Source organism: Callorhinus ursinus, unplaced genomic scaffold (genome assembly GCF_003265705.2).
Source record: "Callorhinus ursinus isolate GAN/ISIS: 27379988/994484 unplaced genomic scaffold, GSC_fseal_2.0 scaffold106, whole genome shotgun sequence".
NCBI classification, from domain to species: Eukaryota; Metazoa; Chordata; class Mammalia; order Carnivora; family Otariidae; genus Callorhinus; species Callorhinus ursinus.
The window spans coordinates 341690-353401 of NW_027397168.1; the positions used below are offsets into that span (position 1 = coordinate 341690).

The 11712-nt window shown below is 57.0% G+C and overlaps 1 protein-coding gene across 5 annotated transcripts in view; it reads left to right on the top strand.

Annotated features, from left to right (window-relative positions):
• The first annotated feature begins 6843 nt into the window (after nt 1–6843).
• Nucleotides 6844–11712, top strand: part of EPS8L1 (EPS8 signaling adaptor L1) — an 11710-nt gene continuing 6841 nt past the window's right edge. For 2 of the 5 annotated variants that reach the window (XM_073889310.1, XM_073889311.1), the window contains exons 1-7: nt 6844–6940; nt 7613–7668; nt 9307–9347; nt 9673–9731; nt 10269–10430; nt 10774–10923; nt 11429–11511. In XM_073889310.1, the coding sequence (XP_073745411.1) occupies nt 7652–7668; nt 9307–9347; nt 9673–9731; nt 10269–10430; nt 10774–10923; nt 11429–11511 (512 nt within the window). In that variant the 5' untranslated portion in view covers nt 6844–6940; nt 7613–7651. Of the gene's footprint in view, nt 6941–7612; nt 7669–9197; nt 9348–9672; nt 9732–10268; nt 10431–10773; nt 10924–11428; nt 11512–11712 lie in introns of those variants that run through there. The other 3 variants (XM_073889312.1, XM_073889309.1, XM_025849169.2) reach the window with 3 other exon arrangements.

An 11712-nucleotide genomic window follows, 5' to 3' on the forward strand; every position in this document is an offset into this window, starting at 1 on the left:
CCAGGACGCCTGGGTGGCTCAGTCGGTTAAGCGTCTGCCTTCGGCTCAGGTCATGATCCCAGGGTCCTGGGATCGAGCCCCACATCGGGCTCCCTGCTCAGCGGGGAGCCTGCTTCTCCCTCTGCCTCTGCCTGCCTGCCTGCCTACTTGTGCTCTCTCTCTCTCTCTCTCTCTCTCTGTGTCAAATAAATAAATAAAATCTTAAAAAAAAAAAAAGTCAATCACAAGAAGGACCTCATACACAGTTAAGTGCCAAAATATTGCTGGCTGCCAATGTAGTTATTACACAGGAAACAATGCATGCAAATTCCTCCCTCTGAGGACCTCCCACTTGGTTCCCAGACACACCCAAGGTGTTTATAGAAACTCTCTCCAGGTAGGCTATATACCTTGTTGTGGTTGTTGATGTTCATGAATTCTTGATAAGCATTTGGGTGCTGTCCCAGGTGCTGAGAGACTTCTCCCACCAAGCCCTCCGCTTTCCCTATCAGGGGCTTATGGCCCAAAATCATGCTCTGTCTCAATCTCCATCTATCCGTCTGCTGTTTTGAGGAAATACATTTAAAGTTTTTAGGGGTGGGGCGCCTGGGTGGCTCAGTCGGTTAAGCATCTGCCTTCGGCTCAGGTCATGATCCCAGGATCCTGGGATCAAGCCCCGCACCGGGCTCCTTGCTCAGCGGGAAGCCTGCTTCTCCCTCTGCCTGCCGCTCCTCCTGCTTGTGCGCTCTCTCTCTCTGTCTCTCTCCGACAAATAAATGAATACAATATTTTTTAAAAATAAATAAAGTTTTTAAGGGTATAGGGATATCAGGTCTGCAAGTGAGTCTTAAATAGTTCAGAAAAAAAAAGTGTGTGTGAGAGAAAGAAAAAGACAGAGCGAGAGAAAGGATAAGCAAGTGTTGATGTTCACTGTTAACCTCTGAGGATTCTGGGTATAGTATAGGGAGTTCTTTGTATTATTTTGCAACTTTTCTACAAGTCTGAAATTATTCCAACACTTGATCAATACAACATGTATGAACCTCAAAACCACTATGAGGTCATGTAGTGTATGTTCGTATACGTATGAAATGTCCAGATTGGCCAATCCACAGGTACAGAGAGCAAATTAATGCTTTCCAGGGGCTCAGGGATGGAGGAATGGGGAGTAGCTGCTTTATTCTGGGTTGATAAAATGTTTGGGAACTAGATGGAGGTGGATGATGGCACAACATTGAGAATGTACTAAATGCTACTGGGTTATTCACTTTAAGATGGTTAGTTTTATGTCAATTAAAAAAAAAAAAACTTGGCCAAAACACTTCTGTAGCCCTATCAGTCTCTCTGATCTTTACAGTGACCCTGGGAACCCATGATCTGCTCTCATGATCTCTCTGCCTTCATGTTCCACCGCTCTGCCCTCAGCCACTGTGCTGCACATATGCTGGCCTTCTGTGTGTACACCAGACAAGCTCCTACCACAGGACCTTTGCACTGGCTGTTGCCCCTGCCTGGAGATCCTTCCCCAGTGATTCCCCACCTCACTCCCTCCACATCTTCACTCACTATCACCCCAACCACACTATGACTTTTCAGTAGAACCCCCAAAACACCTGCTGTGCCCTCCCTCCCTTCCTGCCTTATTTTCCTTCACAGCGCTGTCGCCATCGGACATTCTAAACAGTTTCCTTTTTTTATTTCGTTTTCCACCAGAATATAAACTCCACAAGGGCAGGTTTGGGGCTGTTGAGTTCCCTGGTCCCTAGAACAGTGCTTGGTGTAGAGCAGACATCCAACACTCGATGGATGGGTGAATGGGCGTCTCCCGTAAGCGGATGATCCCCGGGACCTGGGGACACTGAGGCTGTGCATTCCTCAGGGTGTCAGTGCAGGCACTGGACCGCAGAGCTGTGTGCGGAACTACCCCTTGTTCCCACGTGTCACTGGGTCACTGAGCTGTTGGTTCATTGCTCCGGCTATCTTCCATAGAGGCTGTGCCTTGAGCCCGTTCTCAGCACTTTTCGTGTCTTCCCACACCTCGTCTCCCCACTGGCCCTATGGCAGGTACTAGGACTTCTGCTTGTTTTAGAGGAAGAGATGCAAATACACTGAAAGTCACCTGCTCCAACCCAGGTCCGTCGGAACCCCTTCCAGTCACTGCCCCACCCCCACCCAACCCACCAGCCTGGGGGCCAGGCTCCCTCAGTTTCAGGAGACTGACCCACCCACCATCCCTCCCAGAGAACAAACAGCCCACCGCCAGCCTCCCTACCCCCCTCCTCCCCCGCCAGGGTCAGGCGGCTTCTCAGACCCACCCTTCTTGGGGTGCCTGCTGCAGGGCGGGTCCGTTCCAGGATCTGCAGGGAAACACCTCACCCTTCCTCTGGGCTTCGGCACTGCCTGAGCAGACTCCACCCAGGCCCGTTTAGGGCAACCCCGAGTTTGTGTCGCTTGGGACGACCCCCCTCCGCGCTGGAGTTTGGCCACCCCCTTGTTGGTGCTAATTCATAATTGTCACCGTGACCGTCCTGGTAGTGAGGTCTCTGGGTCTCACGTGCTCTAGCCAGACACACCCCGACAGACCTCACCTGCCAGCTTCCCCAAGGTATTCCCTCTGCCCCGAACCCTCTCTGCATTCCTGACTCATTCTCGAAATCCAGGTCAAAACTCAGATGTCACCTCCTCACAGAGGCCAGCCCTGAATGCCCTCCCCGAAGTGACCACACCTGCCTGCCCTCAGTCACTCCTCTTCACCTGTGTTTTATGTCCTCCTCCGTGGCACCTACCACAATCCGAAAGTCTTTCTCATGTATGTGCCTACCTGTTTACCTTCTGTCTCCCACCACACCCACAAGGATGACACTCACACGGGGGCAGGGCTTTTGTCCATCCAGCACTCAGAACATGCTTGGCACAAAGTAGGTGCGTAAGTATTTGCTCCTACGTGACTTTGGGACCTTGTATATGCCACTCTCAATGCTTAGCGTCATCCCTTGCTGCATTGTCCTTAAGAAACTCCTATTCATCCTTCAGAACCCTGTCCAGTCTCCACTTAGCTGGATATCCAAGTAGATTTCCCCAATTAGACTCTCTTCTTGAGGGCAAAGAGGGGGGCACAGGTTGGGTCTCAGGAACCATTCATTGAATGACTTAGTTAATTAACACATATGTAAATAAATACATCTTCCTGAGACCCAGCTCCGCCTTATTTGTATCTGCCCAAAACCTGCCATACCTCCTATTTCCTGTGACCGTGACTACCCATCCCCCATGTCCCCTCCTAGGAACTCATCAGCGAGCCCTACAGTTGGGAAGTGGGGATTGGCATGTGTGTTGAAAGGAGGAGGGGGAAAGAGATGGGGTGCTTTTAGAGATGACACACGGGGGATCGTAGTGGATCAAGCCCCAGTGGGGAATGCTGTGTGCTGTCTCTGTGCCCCCCACCCCAGAGAATAAACAGTCCAGTCCCCAGTGACAAAGCTATCCCAGTTTTGGGACAGAAGCAAACTCAGACCCACGGAGTCCTAGAGCTCACTTGATGAAAGGCACTGACTGTGTGGGCAGACAAGGGGTTGGAAAGGGTTCTCGGGTGGCTGGCTCCCTCCGTGAGTCTCTAAGACCAGGGTTCGCTGCCTCCACCCCAGACTCACTGAGTCAGACTGCTGGGGTGGGAGCCTCCACTGGTATTTGGGAGCCACTTGCTATGGTTTGAAGAGAGGGAGGGCCTTCTTTGCGGCCAGGGAAGGAGGAAGGAGGCCCTGGGCCCAGAACTAGGGCGGAGGCTTGGTTTCGGTCTCACCTTCTCACCTGCTGCTTCAGACCTCAGAGCACCTGGAGGCAGGGACTGGGGTACCTCTCCCTGAGCCTGCCCTTCTCCCTCAGACCCAGGAGTCCAGGCCCCCAGCCCCTCCTCCCTCAGACACAGGGGTTCAGACCCCCGGCCCCTCCTCCCTCAGACCCGGGAGTCCAGGCCCCTGGCCCTGCCTCCCTCAGACCCGGGAGTCCAGACCCCCGGCCCCTCCTCCCTCAGACCCAGGAGCCCAGCTCCCAGCACCCTCCTCCCTCAGACCCGGGAGTCCAGGCCCCCGGCCCCTCCTCCCTCAGACCCGGGAGTCCAGGCCCCCAGCCCCTCCTCCCTCGGACCCAGGAGTCCAGGCCCCCAGCCCCTCCTCCCTCGGACCCAGGAGGCCAGACCCCCAGCCCCTCCTCCCTCAGACCCCGGATTCCTGGCCCCTGACCCCCATGGAATGCCTATATGAGGACAATTTTCTCCATTTGCACATGAAGAAAGGGCCTGTCCTCAATTAGATCTGCATTTGTGTCACGGGTCCAGGGCCACTGTGACCTTGGGCTAGTGGCCTCCCCACTATGAGCCTCTGTCTTCTGCGCCAGTGGGCACCAGTCCCAGTTCCGCCTGCCTCTCGGAGGGTAAGGGGTCTGCTCCTCTCTGCAGACCCCTCCCAGGCAGGGCCAAGCTCAGAAAGTACTTGTGGCTTGGATGTGACAGGAGCCCAGAGTGACAGCTGTTAGAGACAGAAGAACGCAAGACCCTCCTTGCCTCTCCCTGCAGCTCCCCGGAGAGCACGTGCACGCTGGCCAGCCCGCCCTCCCCTCCACCGCTCAGGCACTTCCGTGGCCTGCAACACTCCTCCCTCATCCCCCAGGCCACCTCCGGCTGCGGGCTGCCAAACTCGCCCATCAGGTTCCGCTCAGGCTGCCCCTCCTCCTCCAGGAAGCCTGCCCTGACCTCTTAGTGGCCTCCTCTGGGCTTCCGCAGTGCCCTTTGAGTCCCCATCACAGCAGACAGGGAAAGAAAGGCCACCATCTCTGCCGTTGCGAACACTTAACCTATCATCTCCCTTTGCCAGGGACGCTGCTGAGAGCTCTCCGTAACCTCATTTAATCCTCCCAATGTTTTGATCCCATTTTACAGTTGGGGGACTGGGGCACAGAGAAGTTAAGTGATTTGCCTAGGGTCACACAGCTAGAAAGGGGCAGAGTCACGAGGTGGCCGCGTAGGGTAGCACCAAAGGATGCAGGGTCTAAGTTCCATGGCCTGGGTTCAACCATCCCCACCATATATGAGCCGTGTGATCATAGATTCCTTAACATGGGTGTGTCTCCCCTTCCTCATGTGTAAAGGGGGATAATGGAACCCATTTCATAGGATGTTGTGAGGATGAGACATATATACGTGTACGCGCACACACACACACACACACACACACACACATAGGGTACTCAGAAGACAGAAGCGCACCCACATTAGGTATTAAGTCAGAACCCGCACCCACACCCACCTGGGCTCTCTGCCATCACACCACACCGTATGATTGTCTCCCTTCCCCTCTCTTCTTGCATCCCCGTCAGCCCAGGACAAAGGGGTGCATTCTCTGGTTCCCAGCCTCACTCAGCATAGACTGTGGGGTCAACGTGTGCTGAACAAAACAATGGAGCATAATACATACAAATGCACTAAAAGCAGGTATCACTCCCGCCCTTGCCGTGTGCTAGACCCTATTCTAAAGGGCGGCAGATAGAGTGCAGGGCTGAACGCACAGAAGTTTTTGTCCTCATGAGGCTTACATTCTAATGGGGGACACATAAAATAAAGTGATCAGGTAAGACAGTATGTTAGAAGGTGGTAGACGCTCTGGAGAAAAATTAATTAGGGAACAGGGAGAGACCACGAGTAACAGAAGGATGGGAGGAGCTGCAGTGTTACAGTGGTCAGCCACGTCTCTCTGAGAAGGTGACATTCCAGCAAAGACCTGAAGGGGGTGAGGGAACACTCCATGAGGATATCTGAGGGAATAGGCATTCCAGACAGAGGGCACAGCAAGTGCAAAGGCCCTGAGGCAGGATGGAGCAACAAGGAAGAGGTGTGCTGGAAGGGGGTGATGGAGGTGGAGAGGAAGTCAGGCCTTGCAGGGAAATGGGGAGCCCTGGAAGGAACTGGAGCAGGGAGTGATGTGAGCTGACCTAGGTTTCTTCAACCTCCCTGCACTGAGAGGAGACCCAGGGGAGGAAAGGAGCTGGGGCCAGCTAGGAGGCTCTGCAAGTTCAGGTGTGAGCAGATGATGTCAGGAACCGGGTGGGGATCATTGATAAAGCGAAAGGCTAAAAGGGGCATGCCCGCCCCTCCTGCTCTCTGAGTTTGAGCTCTGGTGTCCGCTGTTCTCATCTACTCCCTGAGGTGTAACCTCGGCAAGCCTCTTCACCTATATGGGGCTCAGTTTCTTCATCTGTGACGTGGAGACCCCCATCCTCACCTCACTGGATTTGGGGAAGAAATGGTGCGGATAATGTGGTCGGCAAGGGCCATGGGACACAAGAAGTTCTGGAAAGGAGATTTCAAGCCGGAGGAGCTCGTTAACATTGAGAAGTACTTGGAGCTGTGTGGGGCTCTGAGTCTCAGTTACCATAATTGGAAGGGGTTACTGGGGCGGGGGTGAGGGGTGGGGAGGTTCCAGAGGAAGAGGCAGGGGGAGGCAGGAACCATGCACAGGAGGTGTGCACCGGGCAGGGACAGACGTTGGCCCCGGGGACAGAAAGGCAGCCCCGGGTTCAAATGCCACCCCTCCCACGTTGACGACCCCCTCTTGAACGGCAAACAGGTGCGAGTCAAGCCTCTGACCTCCCGGAAGTATAAGGCAATTGGAAGAGGGTATCTGAGGCAGAGATTTTGGTTTTGTGACCAAGTATGACATCGGATGACTTGCTGTCCTTGAGCTAGTGCTGTTAGGACAGAGACAGTCACAGTTCCTGGCTCCCCCACCCCAACCCTGGCGTCCCTGCCAGCCCCGCCCAGGGGCCACTGCTGCTGGGCTGTGCCAGGTGAGTGCTCAGGTATGCGGAGGCGGGGTGGCCTGGCAGGGAGCAGGAAGGAGGGGCCGGCATTTGGAACCCAGGGGACAGCGGAGAGCGGGGCCTCTCGCAGCTGACCGAGCCTGACGGGCAGGTGAGGAGGGGGCCCAGCCTGGAGGGGCTGGAGGTCGGGACTCCTGGGGAGCAGCAGCAGGGGGCTAGGACCCTTGGGTCCAGACACCAGCAAGGCTGGCAGACCTAAACCCTTGAGTCCTGAGGAGGTAAGGGCTGGGGGATTGGCCTGAAAGCCTGAGGTCCTAAGTGGCTGAGGAATTGGATGAATGGCTCTCTGAGGGGCCTTGGAGCCAAGACCCTTTGGTTCTTAGGGTCCAGAAGCTCTGAGCTGGAACTCCTGGGCCGCTGAGAGATAAGGCTGGGAGACAGGATCCCTGGGAAGAGGAAGCAAAATGAGATACACCTAGATTAGGGAGCCAAATGCACAGATCCCTGAAAGATTTGGGGGGCAGAGTACAAGGTGTGAAGGAGGGGCTGGGGGCCTGGACTCCTGGGTGGGGAAGGGCCTGGGGGCCAACCTCCTGGTCTGAAGGAGAAGGGGGCTGGGGGTCTGGACTCCTGGGTCTGAGGGAGGAGGGCTGGGGGCCTGGACTCTGGGGTCTGAGGGAGGAGGGGCTGGGGGTCTGGACTCCTGGGTCTGAGGGAGGAGGGGCTGGGGCCTGGACTCCTGGGTCTGAGGGAGGAGGCAGCTGGGGCCAAAGTCCTAGGTACCACAGGCCAGGTCAGGCCCTCACTCTTTGCTGGCTCCTAGGGCACCTCCAGGTGGCAGGAGCTCCCCATTCTCCACACCATGAGCACCACCACAGGGTAAGTGGCCCCTGCTCCCCAGGCTGCCCAGCCCCCTCGGCCACCCTCTTCCCCACACCCCCAGGGGGCATTTACAGCAGCCCAGGCCTGGACACTGAAAAGGATGCCTACGCTGCCTCCTTCCCTGCCCGGCCTGGGTTTGAGCTACTGCCCCAGAGCAGACACACCTGGGTTCATCTCCAGAGCTAACACTCAGCAGCGGTGTGACCCTGGCGAAAGAACCAAGCCTGAGTTCCTCCTCTGGGAAACAAGGACAATTCTGAGAGCTTGACAGGGTAATGAAGGTATAGGATTTAGCAGAGAATCTGACCAAGAGCAGGTACTCTCTTCCGCTTCTGCTGTTGTTAGCTTATTATTAGACATTGACCCTTCACAGGCAAATCTGGGCTTTTTCTTTTTTCTTTAAGATTGGTTTATTTCAGAGAGAAAGAGACAGAACACAGGGGTGGGGGGGAAGGGCACAGGGAGAGGGCAAGAGTGTCTTCTGCTGACTCCACGCTGAGCGCGGAGCCCAGTGTGGGACTTGATCTCATGAGCCTGAGATCATGACCTGAGCCGAAACCAAGAGTCCGAGGCTTAACCACCTGTGCCACCCAGGAGTCCCTGGGCTGCTTCTAATGAAGTTCAAGTCTCCTGGAGTGAGCAGCGAGAAGAACAAAGGGAGACCCATGGGAATAGCTGCATTGGAGATATGAGGTAGTGAACTCTCCAGCACAGGGGTAATCAAATTGTGCGGAGATCTGACAGGCAAGAGCAGGACGAGCAGCAGAGGCTTGACTGAAAGTGTTTCTTGTCCCTCATCCCTGCTCCCACCCGAGCTCTGAGTTTCTGTCATTTCTCTGGAATTCTTGGAGAGGGTGACCTAGAAGGAGAGGCCAGGGGCAGGAGACAGAAGGATTTGGCTGGGAAGAGCCTGGCCCGCGGGAGTAGGAGGGGAAGATAAGTCTCTGTCTACCCCAAATACTAATGCTGGTGTAAACCCCCCTTTATTTATTTATTTTTAAAGATTTTATTTATTTATTTGACAGAGAGACACAGCGAGAGAGGGAACACAAGCAGGGGGAGTGGGAGAGGGAGAAGCAGGCTTCCCGCGGAGCAGGGAGCCTGATGTGGGGCTCGATCCCAGGACCCCGGGATCATGACCTGAGCCGAAGGCAGATGCTTAACGACTGAGCCACCCAGGCGCCCCAAAACTTCCCCTTTATTGAGCACATACTGTGTGCTACCCTTCACAGTGTAGGACTGAAATTTAATTTATTGAGGCTATGAATCCCCTCCACTCTGTGAATCCAATAGCTCTACCAGACAGGCTATCAGATTACTAACCCCTATCTCATAGAAAGGGAAATTGAGGCACGAGAGATTAAGTCTCCTCTCCAGGGTCTTATGGCAAGGCAATATTGACGGGATTCCAAGCCAGGTCTGTACGACAGCTGAGACCACACTCTCCACCACCACCTGGTACCGCACTGCCTTACCTGTGGGAAAGTCAAGCTCTGGCCCTGCCCTCCCCTACTCAGAACCCTCCATGGTTCCCAACTGCCCTCACAATGAAGTCTTTGCTGCTCTGCTTGGCATTCAAAGCCCCCATGATCTCCCAGTTCCCATGGCCCCTCTCACTCTTTTTTCCTTAACCAGCCCAGAAGCTGCCCCCAAACCAAGTGCCAAGTCAATCTATGGTGAGTTTGGGTACAAGAAAACCCCAGGCTGAAAATAGGTCTAAGGGAGGAGGGGCTGGAGGCCTGGACTCCAGGGTCTGAGGGAGGAGGGGCTGGGGGCCTGGACTCCTGGGTCTGAGGGAGGAGGGGCTGGGGGCCTGGACTCTGGGGTCTGAGGGAGGAGGAGGAGGAGGGGCTGGGGGTCTGGACTCCAGGGTCTGAGGGAGGAGAGGGCTGGGGCTGGACTCCTGGGTCTGAGGGAGGAGAGGGGGGGCTGGGGGTCCTGGACTCCTGGGTCTGAGGCAGGAGGGGCTGAGTCTTCTGGGTTTATTCTCCTCCCCTACAGAGCAGAGGAAGCGTTACTCCACTGTGGTTATGGCAGATGTTTCCCAGTATCCAGTCAACGTGAGTCTGGGGTCTGCGTTGTCCCAGGGAGGCTTGTTGGGAGGAAAGGCAGGCCTGGGAAGATGGGAGATGTTGAAAGCAGAAAGAAACTGGGAAACTGAGTTTGCTCATATGCAAGATGGGCTGCTTCTGCCTCCCCTCAGAAGTGGGTATTCGGCACAGGAATTCAATTCCACTTGAATCTGCCACGTTTTCTTCCAGAGCAGCCCTTGTGCTGGACAGTCAGGCCACAGGGACAAACGTTAGGTAAACCTGTGTGAGGACGGGTCCAAGTGTGCCTGGTGCTCTAACAGAGGCAGAGGTGCTTAGAAGGGACTAGATGGAACCAATGCCTCCAAGGAGCTTCCAGTGGTGTTGGGAGGCTAGTCACTCCGATGAAAGCAAAACACAGGGCACTGGGAGGAGGCGCCCCATAGGTGGAGCCCCTGATAGGGAAGGCTTTCTGGAGGAGGCGTGTTTAGTCTCCGGCTGGAAGGCTGGTGCGAGCCCAACCGGCATCATCTTGGGACTCCCTGCTTTCTCCACGCCCGGTGCCAGCACCTGGTGACGTTCTGCCTGGGTGAAGAGGATGGTGTGCACACCGTGGAGGACGCTTCGCGGAAGCTGGCCGTCATGGACAGCCAGGGCCGCATCTGGGCCCAAGAGATGCTGCTGCGTGTGTCTCCCGACCATGTCACGCTGCTTGACCCCATCTCCAAGGTGCCAGGGGACACGTGGGGGGCAGGAGCCACTGGCCTGAGTGGGGGAAGGCACAGAGAGCTTGACCCTAGGGACGTCTGAGTGTGAATCTTGGCCCCTGCATGTCCTTCCTTTGGGAATTTTCGCAAGAGATCTCCGCTACTCTTGGGAGCGTCCTTAGTCTCCTCTATGACACAGGGCTGCCATCCCCAAGCCCCTGGCCTCGCAGGGCTGCCATGGCCGACCCCGTAATCCCCTAGCCTCGCAGGGCTGCTTGTGCAGTGTCGGTGTGCCCCCTGGCACGGCTGCCGCCATTTAGTCCCCTCGGCTCGGGCCTCAGTTTACCCGCCGTCCCGCCCCGCAGGAGGAGCTGGAGTCGTACCCGCTGGGCGCCATCGTGCGCTGCGACGTGGTGCTGCTCCCAGGCCGGAGCCTCTCGCTGCTGCTGCTCGTATGCCAGGAGCCCGAGCGCACGCAGCCGGACGTGCACTTCTTCCAGGGCTTGCGTCTCGGGGTGAGTGGGCCTGCTCCGAGGGAGCCACCTGGGGCGGGGCCTCTAGGGCGGGGCGGGGCCTGGGGCAGAGGCGGGGTCAGGGCCGGCAGAGGGGGCGTGGCCTGGAGAGAAGTTCTGGAATGGAGGGAGTTTTGAGGACAGGTTGGACCCGGTCGAAGTAGAACGTGAGGGCGGAATGGAGACCGAGGCTAAGGGCCCGGACAGAACGTGACAGCACAGGGGAGACAGGGTCTGGGAGCAGCCAGCACTAGAGGCGGGTATGGTCTAGGGGGTGAGGAAACACCAGGACCCGGTCTCCGGGGTTGGGGAAGTAGCCCAGGGCAGGAGCAGAGGTGGGGTGAGGGCGTGAGTTCAGAGCGTGGATGTGCATGGGGCACCGTGTGCGTGAGTGCTGACTTGGGGAGGCGGGGGTCCGGCGCCAGCCAAGGAATCGGTCCTTCGATCCTTCCGACCGTGGCCGGGGCAAGCGGTAGGTGGGGTGGGGGCCTGATGGCATGATTGGCAGGCGGAGCTGATCCGAGAGGACGTCCAGGGGGCTCTGCACGACTACAGGTCGGGCCGCGGGGAGCGCAGGCCCGCGGCGCTCAGGTAAGGGCGCTGGACCGCAAGTGGGGGAGAAGAGAGGATGGGGGGCGGTGTTTCTGGGGGGCCAGCTACCCCCTCCCCGGCGCCTCGGTCCCCCCCCCCCCCCCCCCGGCGCCTCGGTCTCCCCCCAGCCCCCCCCGGCGCCTCGGTCTCTCCCCAGCCCCCCCCCGGCGCCTCGGTCTCCCCCCACCGCCCCATCCCGGC